A 19,121-nucleotide genomic window follows, 5' to 3' on the forward strand; every position below is an offset into this window, starting at 1 on the left:
TGATGAGGGCTGATGGTTGTACTTGTAATTAGAGAGTTTAGTTGATCATTTTCTGCTACCAGAGGAAGTACACATCATTAAAAACCAAAATAAAGATGACATTTTTCTAATGAGGTTATTTTATTTGAATGTATAAAACACAATAATATGGAAGACTAAGGAGAAGATTCTGGATCGCACGGACCTCCTGCAAACACCAATCATTCACTTGTGTGAGAATGACTGTGAGATATGCTATTTGTCTTACAGCAGTCAGTGCAATAACATTTGAAGCTAAACAAAGTTAGTGCTTTGACTTCCTGTTCTCAGACGGAAAACTGCATACATAGAACCAGAACAACTAGCTGAGTCATTCCAACAAATTTTCAGGACAGTCTCAAAATTTTTTACCAATTGTTCATTCATTATTCGATAAGCAAACTGTACATTTTTAGTTTTATCGAATTAACAGTTTTTGAGATATGGCCAATTTAGTGAGGGGGAGTATGTGTCGATTTTCACGAGTCCATATTTTTCTTCAATTTTCTGCTTATCAGGAACTACATCATATCGGAAAATGTGCCATCAGTAAACAACTTTGCATTTGCCTCAGCTCCCTGTAATTTGATAAGCTTTGAGCTATGTACACAGACTGTTTACAGCACTAATGATTAGACACATAAATGCATTGGTTCTTGGGTAACGGGCTCTTCAAATCTGAAAAAATAATTCTTTTTTTTTTACTATGTTCATTGGCCATAAATGCTTATGGGAATATAATAAATAATCTTGTCTCTGTTTTAATTTATAATATAAAGATTACTCTTTCTTGGGATGTAAAACTATTTTTCTTTATGCTGCTTCTTCATTTTTATTAGAGTTTATTTCACCACTCGCACATATTGGAAGGCACAAAACCCTGACAAACTTTTTCCCAAATTTGAGGAGCTGGCATGTCCACCAGATAGGATGTATAGCAGATATTTTTTTATATTCTAAGAGAGTAGGTGGAGCTGTATTACTTTACCAAATTTCTGTTTCCTATGGGATTTAGTTCCTGAGATTTTGGAAGCTGAAAATGGAAAGAAAATAAGGAAGAGCGAACATCACCAATATCCCCCTTAGTAAATGGTCCATATCTCAAAATGTATTTATCTGATCAAACTAAAAATTTACAGTGTGGCTATTGGATAGTTAAGGAACAATGGTAAAAATATCAGAATTTTTTGAGACTGAAGAGCGTAAGCCATTTGTTGAAATGACATTAATGACCCAGCTAAAATTTCTATTGACTGCTAGAACTGACAGAATCACTTGTCTATTGCAATACTTTTTGAGGTTCTTGTTTCACTGATTGGACTTAATCAGAGCTCTTCTGATAACAATGTCAGATAAGGAAGCAACTTTATTTCAAGTTTAATAAATACAACTTTCAATGCAGTTGATAGGAGAGTGAGAGGCTGCACGTGAGAAACAGAAGCCAGCAGTTTGATTAAATCAGTGAAATTATTGGCCTCTTCCTGTCGTTACAATGTGGCCTTTGAGACTTAAATACATGCCATGTGAATTAAGGGGTTTTGCACTAAAATGGCAACATGACCTCCATGTGCTCCTGACTAGACTCAGTCCTGATTTTGTTAAAGATTCTTCAAATATACATTGTTCTGCCAAACTGCCTGTAAGCTAGCTCCCTCCCTCTCTGCTAAGCAGGGGGAGGAGCCAGATGGAAGCCCCTCCCACTTGTAAGTGTGCACACCTGTATCTTTTAATGATACTAACCTGTCACTGGGTGAACTGGGGGTAATGGCAGAGCTTGTTTAGCAGCTACAGTGGAAATAGTTATTTACCTTCAACTGGGACTGAACTTTAATGTGAAAGAGTCTTTAAATGTTTGGATGAACGGTTGGTAAGAACCTCGATATATAGACATGGGTTTTATATAAACTTCTGTTGCTTGGACAATTCATTCAAAAGTAATCAGGAAACTTGGACTTAAACATTATTTAGCACGGGCTCTCAAGTTGGATGCATTTTTGTTCATTTATTTGTAAAGTTTGGTAAATTCTTAATTGTTTAAAAGGCAATTCAAGGAATGTTTATTAGGTTTGATGTACAGCAGGGGTGTTAAACTAATTTTAGTTCAGGGACCAAATATGGAGCAGTTGGATCTCAAGAGGGCCACAGATTTTATGTGGGGAAACAAGTAATTTCAACATTATTGTGCCCTGGTTTGCACTTCTACATATATACAAAAAATGTGAGAACGACAATATCCAAGCAATAACTGACATATCAGTTCCAAAAGAATCTTCACTTTAAAATTCCAAGATTTAATGGCCACTTTCTATTTAATAAAGGGGAATATTATATAATAACTTGAGGAAAATGTAAGGATTTTGTAAGAATTTTGACAGTTTAATGTTGAAAATTACTGCAATCATGCGATATAAGCACCAGGAGTGTTTTTGAGTTTAATTTACACAATGGTTCATGTTTTTCGCTGTAATTGTTTTCTACTGCTGGCCAAATTTGGAGTTTGACACATGTGATGTACGGTACTTGTTTAATTGAAAGATTTATTAACCTTATTTCAAGTGCCAATGTTAACCGTGTAGTTAAAACTAGATTTGGTTAATGTGAAATACAAATAAGTTAAGATAAAATGGTTAAAAGAAGTTTTTTAATATAGTAGTTTGGAAATGATCTACTTTGCTTAAAAATGCTGTGGTTTAAAAATACCTGGGTTAAAGTATAGTAAGTTCACTTTTAACAATCTGGTTATGTTAAAAACATGAGGTTAAAAAGAATGATAATAAATATTTGATTTGTTCCTTTAAGGCTTGAGAATTAAACACTATACATAAAAATGTGGTTGTTAAAATGCAAGTAAAATACCAATATTTTAATATAATTGATTAAGATTGGAAGTGGAAAACCTTGTTAAGAAAAAAAATGGCACTGATTTAAAACTGTGAAATAAAATGTAATACTTGTGTAATACTACATTAAAGTTTATAAGCAAAATCTGATTTCAAGGATGGAATGGTTGTCTAATTGTCCTTGTATTGTGTATTTTCCTCTTGAGATTTTTCACCTAAGCTGATGCATCAACCTACAAACAATACTTTGAATACGAAGAAAAAAGTAATTGAAGATCTGGTTCCTTGCGTAAAGTCCAGGAAACAACAACTAATGAAAAATTAGTTTGTTTCAAAAACAGCACAAAATTAAGATCGACTTGACAATACAGGAGCACCTTCAGCTGTTAAAATCAGTTAATGTTTGAGAAGCAAAGAATGACGTTAAAGCCTGGAACCATCCTCACCATGTTTGTGATCTCCGGGTACGTAGACTCCTGCAGAACACCTCTGTTGGTGGAGACGTATTCCACGAGTTCATTCAGTGTGGCCCTCTTGATTTCCTTGCTTTTCAGGTCTAACACAGAGTCGAAGAAGTCAAACAGTATACAGCACTGCTGGAGTTTCTGGGTAAACAGTTCCTGCTGCTCTGTAGAGGGGGCATCTGAGAAAACACACAAGGGAATAGAATGCAATCGTGATATAGTCCAAACAACAATATTGAAGATAAGGAAACAAGTCAGGAATAAACAAAAATTGTAGAAAAACTTTGATCAAGGACTAATGCGTTTAACTTTTTACATGTAGGAGTTTTCCCATTTGTGAAATTAATTCAATGACCCCTATTCGTCACTATCCATTGAACTAAATGTGTGAGGATTTCTGATAGACAAGGCTCACACAGGGAGAACTCAGTCACAGCTTTAATTGCAAAGCCTTTTATGGATTAGGCAGCCAGTGTGTTCGGGTTATTAAGAGCTGTCAAAGTTGACCTCAGCTAAGCTATAAACAGCCTTTGGCAGCCATCCACACATGTAGTGACATACTGTACAGTGATGTTCTGTTGCAGCCCACATGTGCAGTAAGAAAGAACAAAAAGCTAATTATTACAGTTGGAAATAAAACTGCACTGCTTAGATTTACAACTCCTCCTCTACCGGATACCCCCATGGTTCACAGGTTATACAAATGAACAGTTGGCAGAGAAACATCTTTAATGTCTCCATTAAGGCATTAAAGCAAAACATATTTTACACGTTTAATGTGAAACAGATGTTAAAATTGAAACAATATTTGGGTAATTATTTATTTTTTTTATTGTAGAAACTCCACAAATGAATGCCAAAATCAATCCTTGTAGTACCTAATTCAGATTGTCATGCATTTGTCCTAGCTTTATAGTCAAATAAAGAGATCTATGTAAAGCCTAAAGTTTTTTGAAAAGCACTATAATTGATTTTATTATATAGAGTTGCCACTCCATGTATTAGCATATTAACATTATATGCTGGCAAAATCAATGTGTTGTAAGTTTATCAGGAAAAAAAAAAAAAGTTATTTAGGTTGACCAAACTTGGAAACACTACAAGTCTTTATTTTATTATTCTTATTATTTTAAATCATGGACATTAGTAATGAATTTTAATTGCAAGCTCTATCCAAATATCATATAATACTACAGGTTTAGTCAGGTCATTTAGTTTAAAAGTTCTTGTAGAGCATCCAGGTGGAGAAAATACGACAGCTGAGGCTGCTCCAATGTGCAAAAACAGCTCAAAATAACAACTTCATACGTGTTAGAAGAAGTAGCGCCAACACACATCTTTGTGTTTTCAAGAAAATGCGGAGAAAAAGCTACAAAAACCTAAATAAAAAAAGAAAATCTGAGAAATCAGGTTGGTGCTAGAACTGGGCAATGTATCGAGATTAAAGATATATCAAGTTTTCTGTTTTGGTGATATAGAAACTGAGTAGCTGCTTTTGCTACTTCTCAGAACAGCTTGAAAAGCACAGACCCAGAACTTCACCTAAACAATCCACACTACAAAACTCACTCACACGTGCTGTCTCTTACAGGAGGAAAAGCTAAAGTGAAACACATTGTGCAGCTGTTGGTTAATACATGTGCCTGTGTGGTGTTTTGCATAATCAATTTTAACCTAGAATTGTCTTTCTGGTCAGACTTGAGTATCAGTATATTTATATTTTGAGAAAAATAAATTGAACATTAATTTTGTCCATATTGCCCAGCACTAGTTGGAGCACATTGAAACACTGCACTGAAATCCACGACTCGTCATCTGGCCAAATTTAGCTGCTTCTCATGGTATAAAAATCATGCAAAATACGCCCTTCAATGGTTTTTTTTTTTTTTTTTTTTTTAAATGAATGTGCTCATATTTAGTTAATTGGTAAAACAAACACATTTTATATCATATTTCCCCTTGTACAGGTACACTTAAAGACAAATGAAAAGGCAGAAACATACTGGAACAAGGGAGACAAAAGAAAAAGATGTCTCTCTACATCATTAATTAGCCTGATGACAATATAAATATTAGGATTGAATTGTTAAAATATAAAGTCGAATTCTCATTCATCATTTAAAAAGTTTATCAGCCTCAATAAACAAACAGCCATTTTTTAAAGCGTGCAGCATGGGAAAAGAGCACCGAGAGAGATGAAGTGTTTATTATGTAACTGTACAGGCATCACCCCAGGGAGAGCACACAGTCATGCACAGCCAAAATATTCACAATGAGTTTCACACGTAGTAAAAAATGTTCCACTGGTGTTGACAGCTGCTTATGCAACTGAGCTGTGCTGCTGCTTCCACCGCTCAGCCAATACTCAATATGTCAGTGTAACCGTACCATGCTTTGCCTTAATGCCAATTTTCCAAAGTATGAATCTCAGAGCATTCTGCACTTAAAGGGCAAAGTGAATACCAAAATGGTGGAGGAAAAAAAAAAAAGATAAAAGGGTTGTGATGCCCCAGCGGCCTCGATGTGCTGCGGCTATCGTGACGCATTAATGGCTCACATTTCGGAAGTGTGTGTGGTGTGAGGAAGACGAGTGTTAGGGGACATCTTTTCTGATGGGCAGGTCAGATACAGACAAATAGCATTTCCTGAAAAGCACCATTGTTAAGACTTTGGGTGTCACTGGTAATTAAGATGCTATTTTTTGTTTACAGAAAGCACTATTGGAGATACTTGTTCATTTACATTGGTATGTTGACACTTATTTGCAGAAATGTTGCACTAAAATAGTGTCACTTGGACACTTTTTCAATTTGTCTTTCAGAAATATAAAACAAAAATTGTATGTTTTCACTTAATCTTTTTTTTTCTTCTTGTTATGTCATAGATTATCGTAGATTGATTTCTGACCAATATATTGATAATCGCAGTATCGTCATAGCATGAGATAATCGTTATCGCGAGCTTTGTATTGTATCGTGAGGTACCCACCCCTATTACTGACAGTAAAATGAACTTGAATTGTTGACTATTCTCTGTTTGAGTAACATCACTTGATCAAGCCTTTTCTAACATTCCACACTACAAAATAAGTAATAAAAGTATGTATGATTTGTGCTGATATATCGGATCAATATCATTATCGGCCATTACACAAGGCTGCAATATCTGTATCGTATTGAAAGTGAAAATGTTGTATCGGAACATCTCTACTATGGTGTATATGTATGAATGACAATTATCTATATCTATTTATTAAACAGTCAGGCAATACAATTCTCAAAATGTATCAGTATTTTGTTTTTATTCTTTAATGTAAAAAAAAAATTACAAGGCACTTTCATAGATGTGTGGTTACTTCTTTAAATTTAAGAATTTAGAATCAGAAGCTGTTGTAGAAGCAAAAGCTTAACTTTTTTTGAAAAATGTAATTTGACAGTTTGAAAAATATACCACTTGTTTTTGATGTTGGTAATTGAATTACAGTTATTTACTATTTACTTGTTCTCACAAGTAAAAAAAAAATGAAATGATTTGTATTTCATATCATTTTTTACTTGTAAGTGAGATTTTTAATTATTGATATTGTGATATATTGTGATATATTGCAATGTGTATCGTATTAAGTATCGGGATACATCATATCGTGAAACGCAAATCGTGAATAATATCATATTGTCAGATTCATGGCAATGCACACCCCTAGCAGAGAACTACTTGTGATTAACACCTTGACTTAGCTTGTTTTGTGTTCACAATGACCTTTTGAAATCGCTCTAAACTGAGAGGAAACCCCATCGTTTTTGAGCTGCTTATGATTGGATGCACTCTAAATCAAATGGTACAGTGTGGATATGATTCTAAGCAGCAAACATTGAGGATAAAAAAACTGAGTTGAAGCATGGCAGTGACTTGCATCTTCATATTAATAAATATGTATTCGAGTGTTTTCTATTTTGGCGAAATGACTATCACCTATATCAAGATAAATCTATCTTTTTAAAACGTGTTTCTATTTATATAATCACACAGTAAAAATCACATCATAATAGTATTTATTATTATTCATAGAGTACAGTCAAAAAGTGTCCTTTACAATTTTTCCATATTTCTGAGATATTTTGCATTCTAACACAGACCTTCCCCTACAGAACTCACTCACACGTGCTCTCCCTTATAGGAGAAAAAGCCAAAAGTGGCAAATATTGTGCAGCTGTTTAATAAATGTGCCTGTCTAGCATTTTTCATCAGCAAATTTAACCAAGAATTGTCTTTCTGGTAAAACTTTATAAAGTTAAAAATATTGAGGCATGGGTTTTGGTCCATATCGTCCACCCCTACTAATAACCTTGTTACTGTGGTGAGTTTCTTCAAACATCCACACACGCGTCGCCTGCCCCTCCTCACTGCTGCTCTACTGCATATGAGCCATTTTTAATGTTTTATAGTCTTGTTTTTTTTGCTTTGCTCAGTCAGTCGTTATGTATTCATCTGGAGTAGAATCTGCCTCTCAGATGCGCTCTACACGTTGTTTGGGTGTTCACATGGGGCCAAACAAGCAGACTTTCCAGGAAAAACGGCTCTAGGCCTGAACTCATGACTATTTTAGTAATCAATCAATGTGTTCAATCAAACATGAAAAATTGAAAATCCCTGATTTGTTTTCTGTGAAGCTTTTATCATGGAATGACTTGCAATAACAATATATTGAAATTGTCAACATAATTAATGTTGTTTGCTGTCATAGCTTAAATAATTTTAGACCATTTGTTCCCAAACTAGTTACTTTTTAGGCGATTTTTTTTTTGTTGACATTCACCACAAACTAACGGTACTATTGCTCAAAAAAATATTATGTTTTCTGGTAATTTATTGAAACAGGATTATTTTTGCTGTAAATGCCTTTTTTTCACACATCTGACAATAGAAGACAATAATATGCTACATTTTTACAAAGAACATTTGTTTTTAACTGCTAATGAAGTCATCACATAAAAGTAGTAGTTTCACTAAATTCCACTTTTTCTAAATTATAGTCATTGTTTTGAATTTGTAGATCCTTAGGGAACCAATGTTGGAGACACATTTAGGGGTTTAGGAAAGCCCACTGTTCCACAAATGAATGCATATGAAATAATGGAGAGGGTACTTATAATATAAAAAGGGGGTAAAGCAGGAACACGGAACAAAAAAGATTGGAAACCACTGTTTAAAACAACAGGGTAAAGGTAAATTTATATTTTCATTAGAAAAACACACACACACTGTAAATGCATATATATCTACTCCTCACCTACTGTCTTATTGTACTGTGTATGTCCTGTATCATGTACATACGGTATTTGTGTGCCTTGTATGTTGCAATATAATTATTTTTTTTTAAATGTTTTTAAAAAAAGAAGTGATTCATCGTGGTCAATAAAATAACAATTAATAGATTATCAATTTTATTCCCCCTACCACCTCTAATTGACTTGTCTATGACTTTTCACCAGTACCTGTCCTTGTGGTATCAACAGTACATCAAACTGCTGTCAAGCAGAAAGAAACCAAAACAAACAGATGCGGGTCAGGTGACCTCCAAAACAGCCACAGATTTGCCGACTTTTTTAGTTTGAAAAAATAACAATTGGAATTATTTTATTTGTTAAAAAACGCCTTCTGTGATTTATATTTTTATGTGACATTACAAAAGAAGTAGCCAAAATATTTTAGGTCTAATGCAAGTTGCATATTTTACCATCATGCTATTATAGTGACAATAAATAACCATTGGATAAAATGAAATATTAAGACATTTACAAATGGAATCATCAATAATATAAATAATTGCTACAAAACTGAACTTTTACATCAGAAATTCCACTTCCACTGTACGAGGAGAAAGATTAAGGTCAGTGACGTCGATTGTTTTAGGTACAGACAGATCAAGCATGATTTGTGCTTAATATACACATTAACCACCAGCTTACAAAACACTCACCTTTTCAAATGCTTTAAGAAGGTCTTATTCTATAATTCTATAATTGAATATGGTCTGCTGTTTACTGGTGGAGACAACTGTAGCACGACGCAGACCAACCCTACTGAAACTGAGCTACTTCATAGGGACTGAATAGTCCAACTGGCTACCAGATAGAAAAGCACTTTTTAACTACTAAATGTTCACAGTTTCACTATAATAAGAGGGCGAGATAATAAGGAAGACTAGCAGTAACTTTAACAAGTAGGAAATGTTTAAGTTTCAACGTGCAACACTTCTATTAATTTATGCATTCTCAATCAATTTAATAGAAAATGGTCATCTTCCTATTTTACCTTTATTTTTGTTTGTATGGTTTTTATGAACCCCAAGTCTAGAATAAATCCATCTATTTATCTACTAGCTACTAACAAACTACTGTTATCTAATCGTATTAAAGCATGTAACATTTCTAACAAATACAGTATGTCATATTTCACAAAAATCCACCTCCCTTTTTAAAAATATATCTTATATTATATTTAACATACCACAACCCATACACCAAATCTTCAACACTAAAAATAAACATTTAAAGAAATGTGTGAATGTCAATGCAATAATATGAGCGATGTCACACAGGTCACGCTGCTGCTGCTGCTGCTGCTGAACTGGTTGGATAAGCTGGTACCACGTGTATGGTGTATGGTGAGGGTCACTTTTGTTTGGACTACTTATTGAAACGATGACGGCAAAACACAGGAAGCTTCAAAGGCAGATTAAACAATCTCAAACTTTAAATGAAACCTACAAACTGGAAATTTGGAAATTCAGCAATTAAATACTGAATTTAAAAAGAAAATCCTTATTAACACTTTAATACCATGTTAGTCAACATTTAATTGTTCTCTACTGGGCTTAACTGAGAGATTTTTATTAATATTGTTGATTTAAAGTTTTTACTGCTGATTTTAAATGTTTTTATTGTTGATTGAAATGTTAAATGCTTTCTGTTGCATTTTTTGATCACGTAAAGTACATTGAATTGCCTTGTGTATGAAATGTGCAATACAAATAAATTTGCCTTGGCTTAAACATTAATAAAATCAACAATTCATTTTGACTTAGTGGAATTTATTCAGAATAAATACAATCTAACTTTAAAATGAACACACATTTTGGGTACCAAAAAAATGAATAAATAAGATGAATTTGCATAAATAAACTCCAGAACATGTGGTTAGATACAAAACCAAGTTAACCATTTTTTATTTAAGTTGTCTTTGTTCGTTTTCCCTGTCATGGCAGTAAATATTTATGATAGATAGATAGAATGAGAAGCATCAAAAGCATGCAGAAAAATTTTCTTTCCTTTATCTCAGGTATTTGGGGCCTCGGGTGTGAACAATTCTGTAAATACACAAAGGTGTAGAAAAAAGGCCTACCCAGCCTTTATCAAGGCAAGGCTAATGTATTTGTATAGGATAGGGCATTTCATATATAAAGGAGTTCAAAGTGCTTTACATGATCAAAAAAAAAAATCAACAGCTTAAAAATCAATAAGAACATTAAAATCAGCAGTGAAAACATGAAATAAAAACAATAACATGATTAAAAATCTCCCTCTCAGTTATACAGAGAGAGAAAAAGTGCCTTTAACGTGGATTTAAAAATGTTCACGTGATGCTGACTTCGGTTCTGCTGGCAGTTTGTTCCACTTCTTTGCAGCATAACAACTAAAATCATGCTTAATAAGACTGAGATAAATGAAAAAGCTGTGCTGCCTAGAACCTTAAAGCAGCAGACAATCAGGACGGTAAAGGATGGCAAAATAATGAGAACCATTTGAGGTTAATAGTTTTGTTTACCCAACTTCAGTGGTTTAATCAGTTACTCTCTCACAGGCATTCCTTTGCCTAACTAAACATCAAAACCTAGTAAACACGTGTGCTAGTGCACCATGTTCAAGGTAATGTACTGCATCAAGCCTTCCATTTATTCATTGCAAATGTAGGCATATTAGACTCCACTCTAAAATGTGTATTGTCCTAAACCACTCACTGTCAGTCAGAGAGACTTTGCAGTAGATAAATCTAATTTAGTTTTTCTCAGATCTGTACAATGTCCAGGCTTTAAGAAAGGAGTTCCTACAGGTGTATCTACTTCCTCAGGGAGGTACGACTCGGGCTGGGCGATATGGACCAAAACTTATATCTCAACATTTTTTCTCAAAATTGCGATATACAATATTAAACCTGATATTTTTATTTCAAATAAAGTCTAACCAGAAAGACAATTCTGGGTTAAAACTGCTGATGTGAAATGTGACACAGGCCCATTTATAAACAAACGGCTGCACAATATTATGACGCTTTTGGCTTTTTCTCCCTCTTGTGATTTTCATGCTGTTCTGAAAAGTAACAAAAACAGCGACTCCGAAAATTAGTATATTTAGTATATTATCATTTTCTATATCACCAAAATAGAAATCTTGATATATCTTGAATCTCGATATATTGCACAGCCCTACGCACGAGAGAACTAAGCATGTGCATGTAGAGATTGAACAAACTAGCCTAGCACGCCAAACACATTCCAACTTCTGCCTCAAAACTCTTGAGATCTGACTTCATAGCATTGCTTATGGATGCCTCATAATTAAAAAGTGTGCTCACACCATTTCTCCTCTCAAGCTGCCAGTACAGAAGTTCCACTCATACTGTACAGAAACAGAAAAGACACGAATTGGAAAGATAGCAAGTGCTAGAGACTTTATCAAATTTCAAATTATGCAACACTGTAATGCCAAATTTAAACGCCGATCTGAACTTGTAAAAAGTTGGTTAGTTCCTTCTGTCCCTATGTCATTATTCAACAATTGACAAAAGTGGCATTAAAAAAAAACTGTATAAATGTGATGGTGTGAATGAATTTGTTGGTGGTGAGAAGGGCAGTTAGTGTAAAATGGCAGCCATAGATCTGAGTGTGACTCTGTTGTAAATATAGTTTCTGTTATGGCAATGAGTTTCTTCTAATAAAAGGAAGTACTGTACTGTATACACCCAAGCTGTTATTATTATAACTATTGTCATTCCTATGTAAGAGTATGTGAGAACAATAAACCAAAATATATTAATGATTATGAGAAACATGATATCAGGTATGGATGAACTCGGCTGGTCATCGTCTATATGCATACAATAACAGCAAAGTTAAGGACAAATGGAGGATTAATTCTACTTTGAAAAGGTCTACTTTATTATCAAAAAGAGAAAATGCATGTAAATAATAATACATGTGCACAAAAATCAACTGTGACCATTAACTTAAGTTGAAAGTTCTCAAATTTTAAAATGTGCTGTTTTTTCCACTTTGATTTTAAATCTCATTCAAATTTTTGCTTCTTGGATAAACATTATCATCAGTCCAGGTATTAAAGACAACTATCTATTAATTAATACGCTGAAATACAACAGTAGAATAGAGCAGTGCATGCATCATATCAGCATATCAACAATAGGGGGTGTAGCGATCTAACTTTTTCAATATACCGATACCAATATAGCAACAATTGGTCAATACCAATATTGATCTGACACACGATATCAGCACAAATCATACTTTTATTATATATTAATTTTGTAGTGTGGAATGTTAGAAAAGGCTTGATCAAGCGATATTACTTAGAGAACTCTCGTTAGCAACAGTAGGTATGAGAAAAACAAACTTATAACTCAAGAATATTCTATGATTGAATAAAATTTAAAAAACAAAAACAGAAGACTAGAAAAAAAAAAAACATTAATATATCAAATAAAAAACTAGATAAATTATATCAGAAATTTGAGATGTAGGCCGATATGATCTGATGTTTTTTTGCTGATATCGGATCGGGACAACCTTAATAAACATTTAATGAGAATTAAAACATTTCATTATTGAAGCCCACCATAATAAAGCCTAAATCTCCAGCTTGCAGAGAATATACATTGAAACATAATACAAGTTTTTTTATTACTAAAAATTAAAAACGAATCTTACTTTGTGAAAGAGCACATAACTGACAAATGCCAAACAAACAAATCTTTCCATGGATCGGTCTATTTGATGCCCAGAAAATTCTATATGGATCTGCCATCTGCTGGCAGAGATGATGGAAACCGTGTGTGTGGGACACTCGCTAATCAATAAGCCAATACAGGACATGAGTTTTATGACATTGCTGAACTATTGTTAAAGCAGAGAGCATTGAACACTACGTCAATCTTGGAATAAAACATAGAAGCAATGATTGCAATGAAAAAACATATTACAATAGTATTACAATTTCCAAGAGTCTTTGAAAGTGATAAAATGACAAAAAAAGATAAAAACCAGATTTGTTTGAATCAAGATATATGTGGATTATTAGTAGATTTGTCTTGAATCAGGCTCAATAACAAACCTAAAAAAGCAGATACCAACAGCAGTGGTTACAGTTTAAAAATGGGCAATGCTCAAAGATAGGAAATATAAGTGTATTGTCTTTATGTGTTGTCTTAATTCAACCCATCTACCCCTTGCATATCTACTCTTTTAATGTAGATTGAATATATCTTAAATGTTAAAAAAAAAAAAAGGTAAAATAATAAAAGAAATGTGAATCAAGCCCCTGCGGACACACGGAGGTCAGGAGGCCCCGTTAATCTGGTTAGAACAAAGACGCTGATTGGTGATTAGCTCATGACAGCAGTAAGTAACAGTAAGACGGCCACGCAAACTGAATAAGTAACTGAGAACAACTAAAGAGGGAGGACCACTTTCCTACAATAAATGTCATGGCTTGTAGCAACATGTTTAGAGATTAAACAGGTCATATATAGTCATCTTACACAACATTAACCTTTCACTTCTTGATCCTCCCAGGCTTTTCTAGCTGCTCCACAACTCAAGGCTGTATTTTGATGTGTAGGTGGTGGGTGAAAATGATCCAAAGGAAATGCACTGACAGGCTTTTTCTTTTTACAGGATTTGAGGTGCGGCCAAAATATATCTAGCTTTATTAACAAGCAAGAAAACTTCCTATTTCATCAAAACAGAGCCCATTCAAAGCTACATTAACTCACACTTTACATAAGACCCTAACAGCTGTTGGACAAGTAGAGATACTACTGTGGGAAATTTTGTTGCCCACCTTAGACCTCAAAGAAAACAAAAAGGTGATACCATTCATTAGCTGTGTTTCCGTTTCAGTTTTTCACAAAATAAAAGCAATATTTCTAAAGTACTTTGATTGCCTTTCCATTGAAGGTTACTTAGGACAGGAGCCTCGTAACTCCCGTGAAATCTCATCCCGCGAAACTTTGCTGCAACAAACCTCATAACACTCTGCATTCCCTAGTTGTTTGCTGTCTAATGTAGTAGGAATAATCTTACAGTATAATGCTAAGAAATGTCTGTCTACACGTACTACGCCATGTTTTCTTGGAGAGAAGTGGTCATGTGACCAGGTACGTCACGTCCTGTGACGTGTAATTGCGGAAAAAGCGCTTCCATAGTGCTTTTGCCACACATTTCAATATCGAAAGATCTGAAAAACCTCCTCAAGAAAGCGCAGAAACTTTTTTGCGATATTTGTGTTTTTTTTTTAATTCAGGTGTTTCCATTACCAGTTTTTATTGCGCTATTCAGATTTCCAAGGGTAATGGAAACACATATTGTATCTATCTTTCACCTACTGGCCTCTTATATTTCACCTGTTGTAGGATGAAAGGCTAAAAAATATGGTGACCGAGTGGAAACAAGAAATTTGAAGACATTTCCATCAAAATATTCATCTCTGACAGGAATGCAGTCCATTTCACTTGAAAGCATTGTGATTAAATTGATTCAACTTTACTTTGAGACTTAACTAGGTTACATGGAGCAAACTGAAGAATAAGAGAAGATTTACGTTATCGTAGTCAGGTCTTTAAATGGCCTAAAAACCAGGTACACAATGTCCTCTTTACACTGTGTGGGAACAAGTCACGAAAATGGAAATCAGTGTTATGTGCCACCTACATCATCATTACAGTGTATTAAAGCTCTGGATGATTAAACACTAAAACAATAGGTTATTGAATGTAAAGTTCAAGTGCACGTTACATTAAAACATTAACCTAAGACGAAACGTCTTGTATTTGGAAAGTTAAACATCCGCTTAGCTTGCTATCAAGGCTTCTGGCTGCCATGGCAACTATGTTGGTTCCTGAATGACTCATCTTTTGATGGTCTATCACACAAACTGAGGCAGTAAACGCTACAGCCTCTCTGCAGCAGCAGAAACAGGGAATCATCGTTTGTGGGCTTACTATCATTCAGCATCTGAACAGCTGGCAGCAGAAATAGCCATCTTTGTTTAAAACTAATGTGAATCCAAAGAAAGTGTTTAGGGACTTAGAAAGTGAAGCTCATTAATGTAGGTCATTTGTGAAAAATGCAAATGGACACAACTATGGTCCAATCAATGTGACGATCAACACAAATGTGTGCTCTTTTGTCAGGATAGTTCAAGGTACAATATGAATTCAAACACCCATGGTCAAAATCAAATGGACGAATTATTTTGATGAACAGGAGCAAATTTTATTATCTACACCATGTCTGAGAACAACGTTGGATTGGAGGAAACTCGGTGCTTTTTCAATTAATGCAACATTGCAATGCTTAATTTGTCCAACAATGAATTCATAATACCAAGCTAAATGTGGTGTGATGACACATGAACATGTTTTGAAGGATGAAAACATTTATGGCCAGAAACATGTACTGATGTTCCATCTATGGACAAGCCGCTTTAAGAGCGATGCACCGTTAACAATTAGAGCAGACTCATGGCTCTCTCCACTGTTTTATAGGAGCTTATGGCTCTTTTATAAAACAGATGAGTGATATAATGCTCATGTTGTGGTCAGACTAGAGTAGGACTGCACATAGTATAACTAGAGCCCGATAAAATCCATCCTATTTTTTTCAAAATGCTGTTTTTTTTTTTTTGTTTTTTTTTATAAATATTTATCATTTGAACAGGTTATCTCACATTTTCAGTTATTTTAAAAATGAAATGTGCTTTATTGTGGTAATTGTCACTCTTTAATCATATTTTAGGACCTCTAAAATGAAAAAAAAAAAAAAATGCATTAAAAGTTTGTAGGAACCAGTTTAAGAGGCGTATGTACATGATCAGGCCAGTATCTAAAAACTATGCCTCAAAATTTTTCACGAAAAAACCTGAATAAAGATTCGTATAATATACAAGTTATACTTTAACATCTATAAATTTTAAATTTCTCAATATTTTACTAAATGTGGGAGGAACCTTTTTGGGGGGGGTTGCAGCACTTTTTAGTACTTTAAAAGGTTTTAGTTTTGCGTCAACAAATCCATAGATGCATAATTTTTTTTAAAAAATCAAACACTAAGGAATAAAACAACAAAAAATTAATTGCTTTTTCTATCTCATTTCCAATTAATGGCCAGCAGCACAGAAATATGACCAATTATGAAAAACCATTAATAGCAAATGTACAGTTAAGGTTTATTAAAAATTATCTAGCTTTTCAAGCTCATGTTTAATTTTCTTATATTTGCAGGTACTACAAAGAAGAAGAAAAAAATCACAAATCACACTGAAGCATTCCATTTAGGAAACTGGAACAATAGTAATTGTTGCAGCATTCTGAGTTTTGGAAAAAAACATGATGGTTTTTAAAATCACTGAACCGCTGAGGTTTCTCTGAAAGTCTTTCCTTTATTTATCATTTATTACATAAAATATTACATGTAAAAACCTTAAGTTGTGTGAGGGTGAAAACCAGCTTGTTGTTTTCAGCATTTGAGAAATTGCATCATGTTGAGAAGTTGGAATACTTGATCAAACATGTCAATGTTTCTTCATCTGGGCTTTTCCCTGACACATCTTAACATGTGTAAGCCAGATGAGGCATATTGGTTTTATCAGTAGGAGTAATCGCCTTTTAAATGTCAGACATGAATTTCTAGTTTGACATGAAATTTTAAAATCACCATTGCATAGATCTTCATTTATCAATCGTTTGTACCGTATTTTTACGAACTATTGCTGTACTGGCCGCATTAAAATAATGTAGCAATTTTCCAAAGAAAATTGCCATAAAGGCAGTAAAAGACCCTAACAAGCCTAAACGTGATGACTTGACAACTTTGAAACCTTATTGTACTTTTTATACACTCTTTCCACCGCTCTCTGGTCTAGAAACTTCCATTTATTATGGGTATTTCAACAAATAATCAACAGATGTATGTATACTTCCATGTCATTGAATTATAGCATCATAATGTAAAGTAAATCAATGCAGTCACTCAATATGAGAATTCGTGTTAAAGCAGACCATGAAATTACATATGCAGTTGTGCGAGTATGACTATGTTTGACTCAGTTACTGAAATGACGAGCGACAAAACACAGAAAAAGGGGTAGGAAAAGTTACAAAAATTTGGTGAGTAATTATATATAACAATGCACCGATAGGAAAATTCTTGGCCGAAACCCAAAGCTTAAAAAAAAAAAAGGCAGAAAATAATAAAATTAAAAAAGAAATAAATTATTATGCAAATTTAGTCCCATTGCATTTATGGATCTTAATGTTTACTAACCTCACTAAAATTAAAACATTGCAAATGCAGTGGAATTTCAGTGCATCACTAATAATATACACTGTGAAACTTTAAATAACCAATTAAATGAACATGTAAATGTATACGAGTGCTCACATAAGGAAAACCTAGAAACGTTTTGTTTTACTACTGCAATGGTAAACAGTCGGATCACATGCCAAACACAGCCGGCCTTCATTCAGACATGCATGGTCTATAACCTAAAACACACAGTCGTGGTTCAACTGAAAACAAACTCTGCTAGGCTTGCTAATAGCCACCCATATCATCCCACGTAGGGTCATGTTTCTCCCAATGTCTTCTAGCTGACCCACATTCTCACCTGCACAGTTCCAAGACTTTGTTTGTTCACTCAGACCAGTCAAAGAAAGAAGAAAAAAAAAGTGTCTCTGATAATCGGGGCCAGACTACAAGCAAGCATTGTGTCTTAGTTGGTAACAAGCTGCATTAGTATCATCTGAAGGTTGTCATAAATTATGGCAAATTATAAAACACCATTTTTTTTTGTCTACTACAACATTTTACACACACACGTCAACTTATTGTGAGTTAACCTGTCAATAAACCTTTGCACTTCGAGCTAAACACTTAGGCTAGAATCCTGCATGTATTTACAGGACAAAGACAAAGTCGTTCTACAACTTTATCAAACTCGTCTGCACCATCTACCAGCATAGCCACACACACAACAAAAGAGGCCGATGAATTTATGTAGTGACAGACGTGTCTGGAAAACAACAGTCACCTATTTGTGTCAGTGATCAGAAGAAGAGGCTGATATTGCACTCTCACATACTGCTTCAAGGGATGTATCTTTAACTTCTTCTAATCCGTGTTTAGATAAATATAATCATACCACCTGAATAAGTAGTTTCTTATCGGGCAAAGTGGGTTCACTGCGCACTTTAAATACTTGACACCGAGGCTGTGTTCGAAATGGCATACTGATGTACTACTCATACTAAGTCAAAATGAGTATGTAGTGCGTTCACAGCTTAGATTGAGTATGTGAGAAATACCCGCATATATACTATATCAGGTAGGGATGTAACGATTAATCGTAAGGCAGTTAAAAATCGATTCATAGGTATCACAATTCACATTGATACTGTGAAAATTGAATCGCAGGACTTTTTTTTAAGTCCAATTGTTAAGGCACAAAAT

At 34.2% G+C, this 19,121-nt stretch overlaps 1 protein-coding gene across 1 annotated transcript in view; it reads right to left on the reverse strand.

Moving 5' to 3' along the window:
- Window positions 1-19,121, reverse strand: part of ppp2r5a (protein phosphatase 2, regulatory subunit B', alpha isoform) — a 42,484-nt gene that overhangs the window by 19,763 nt on the left and 3,600 nt on the right. Inside the window, exon 2 of the mRNA XM_028439438.1 lies at window positions 3,305-3,501. Within this exon, the coding sequence (XP_028295239.1) occupies window positions 3,305-3,501 (197 nt within the window). The remainder of the gene's footprint in view (window positions 1-3,304; window positions 3,502-19,121) is intronic.

The sequence above is a fragment of the Gouania willdenowi genome, chromosome 24 (genome assembly GCF_900634775.1).
Source record: "Gouania willdenowi chromosome 24, fGouWil2.1, whole genome shotgun sequence".
Classification (NCBI taxonomy): Eukaryota; Metazoa; Chordata; class Actinopteri; order Blenniiformes; family Gobiesocidae; genus Gouania; species Gouania willdenowi.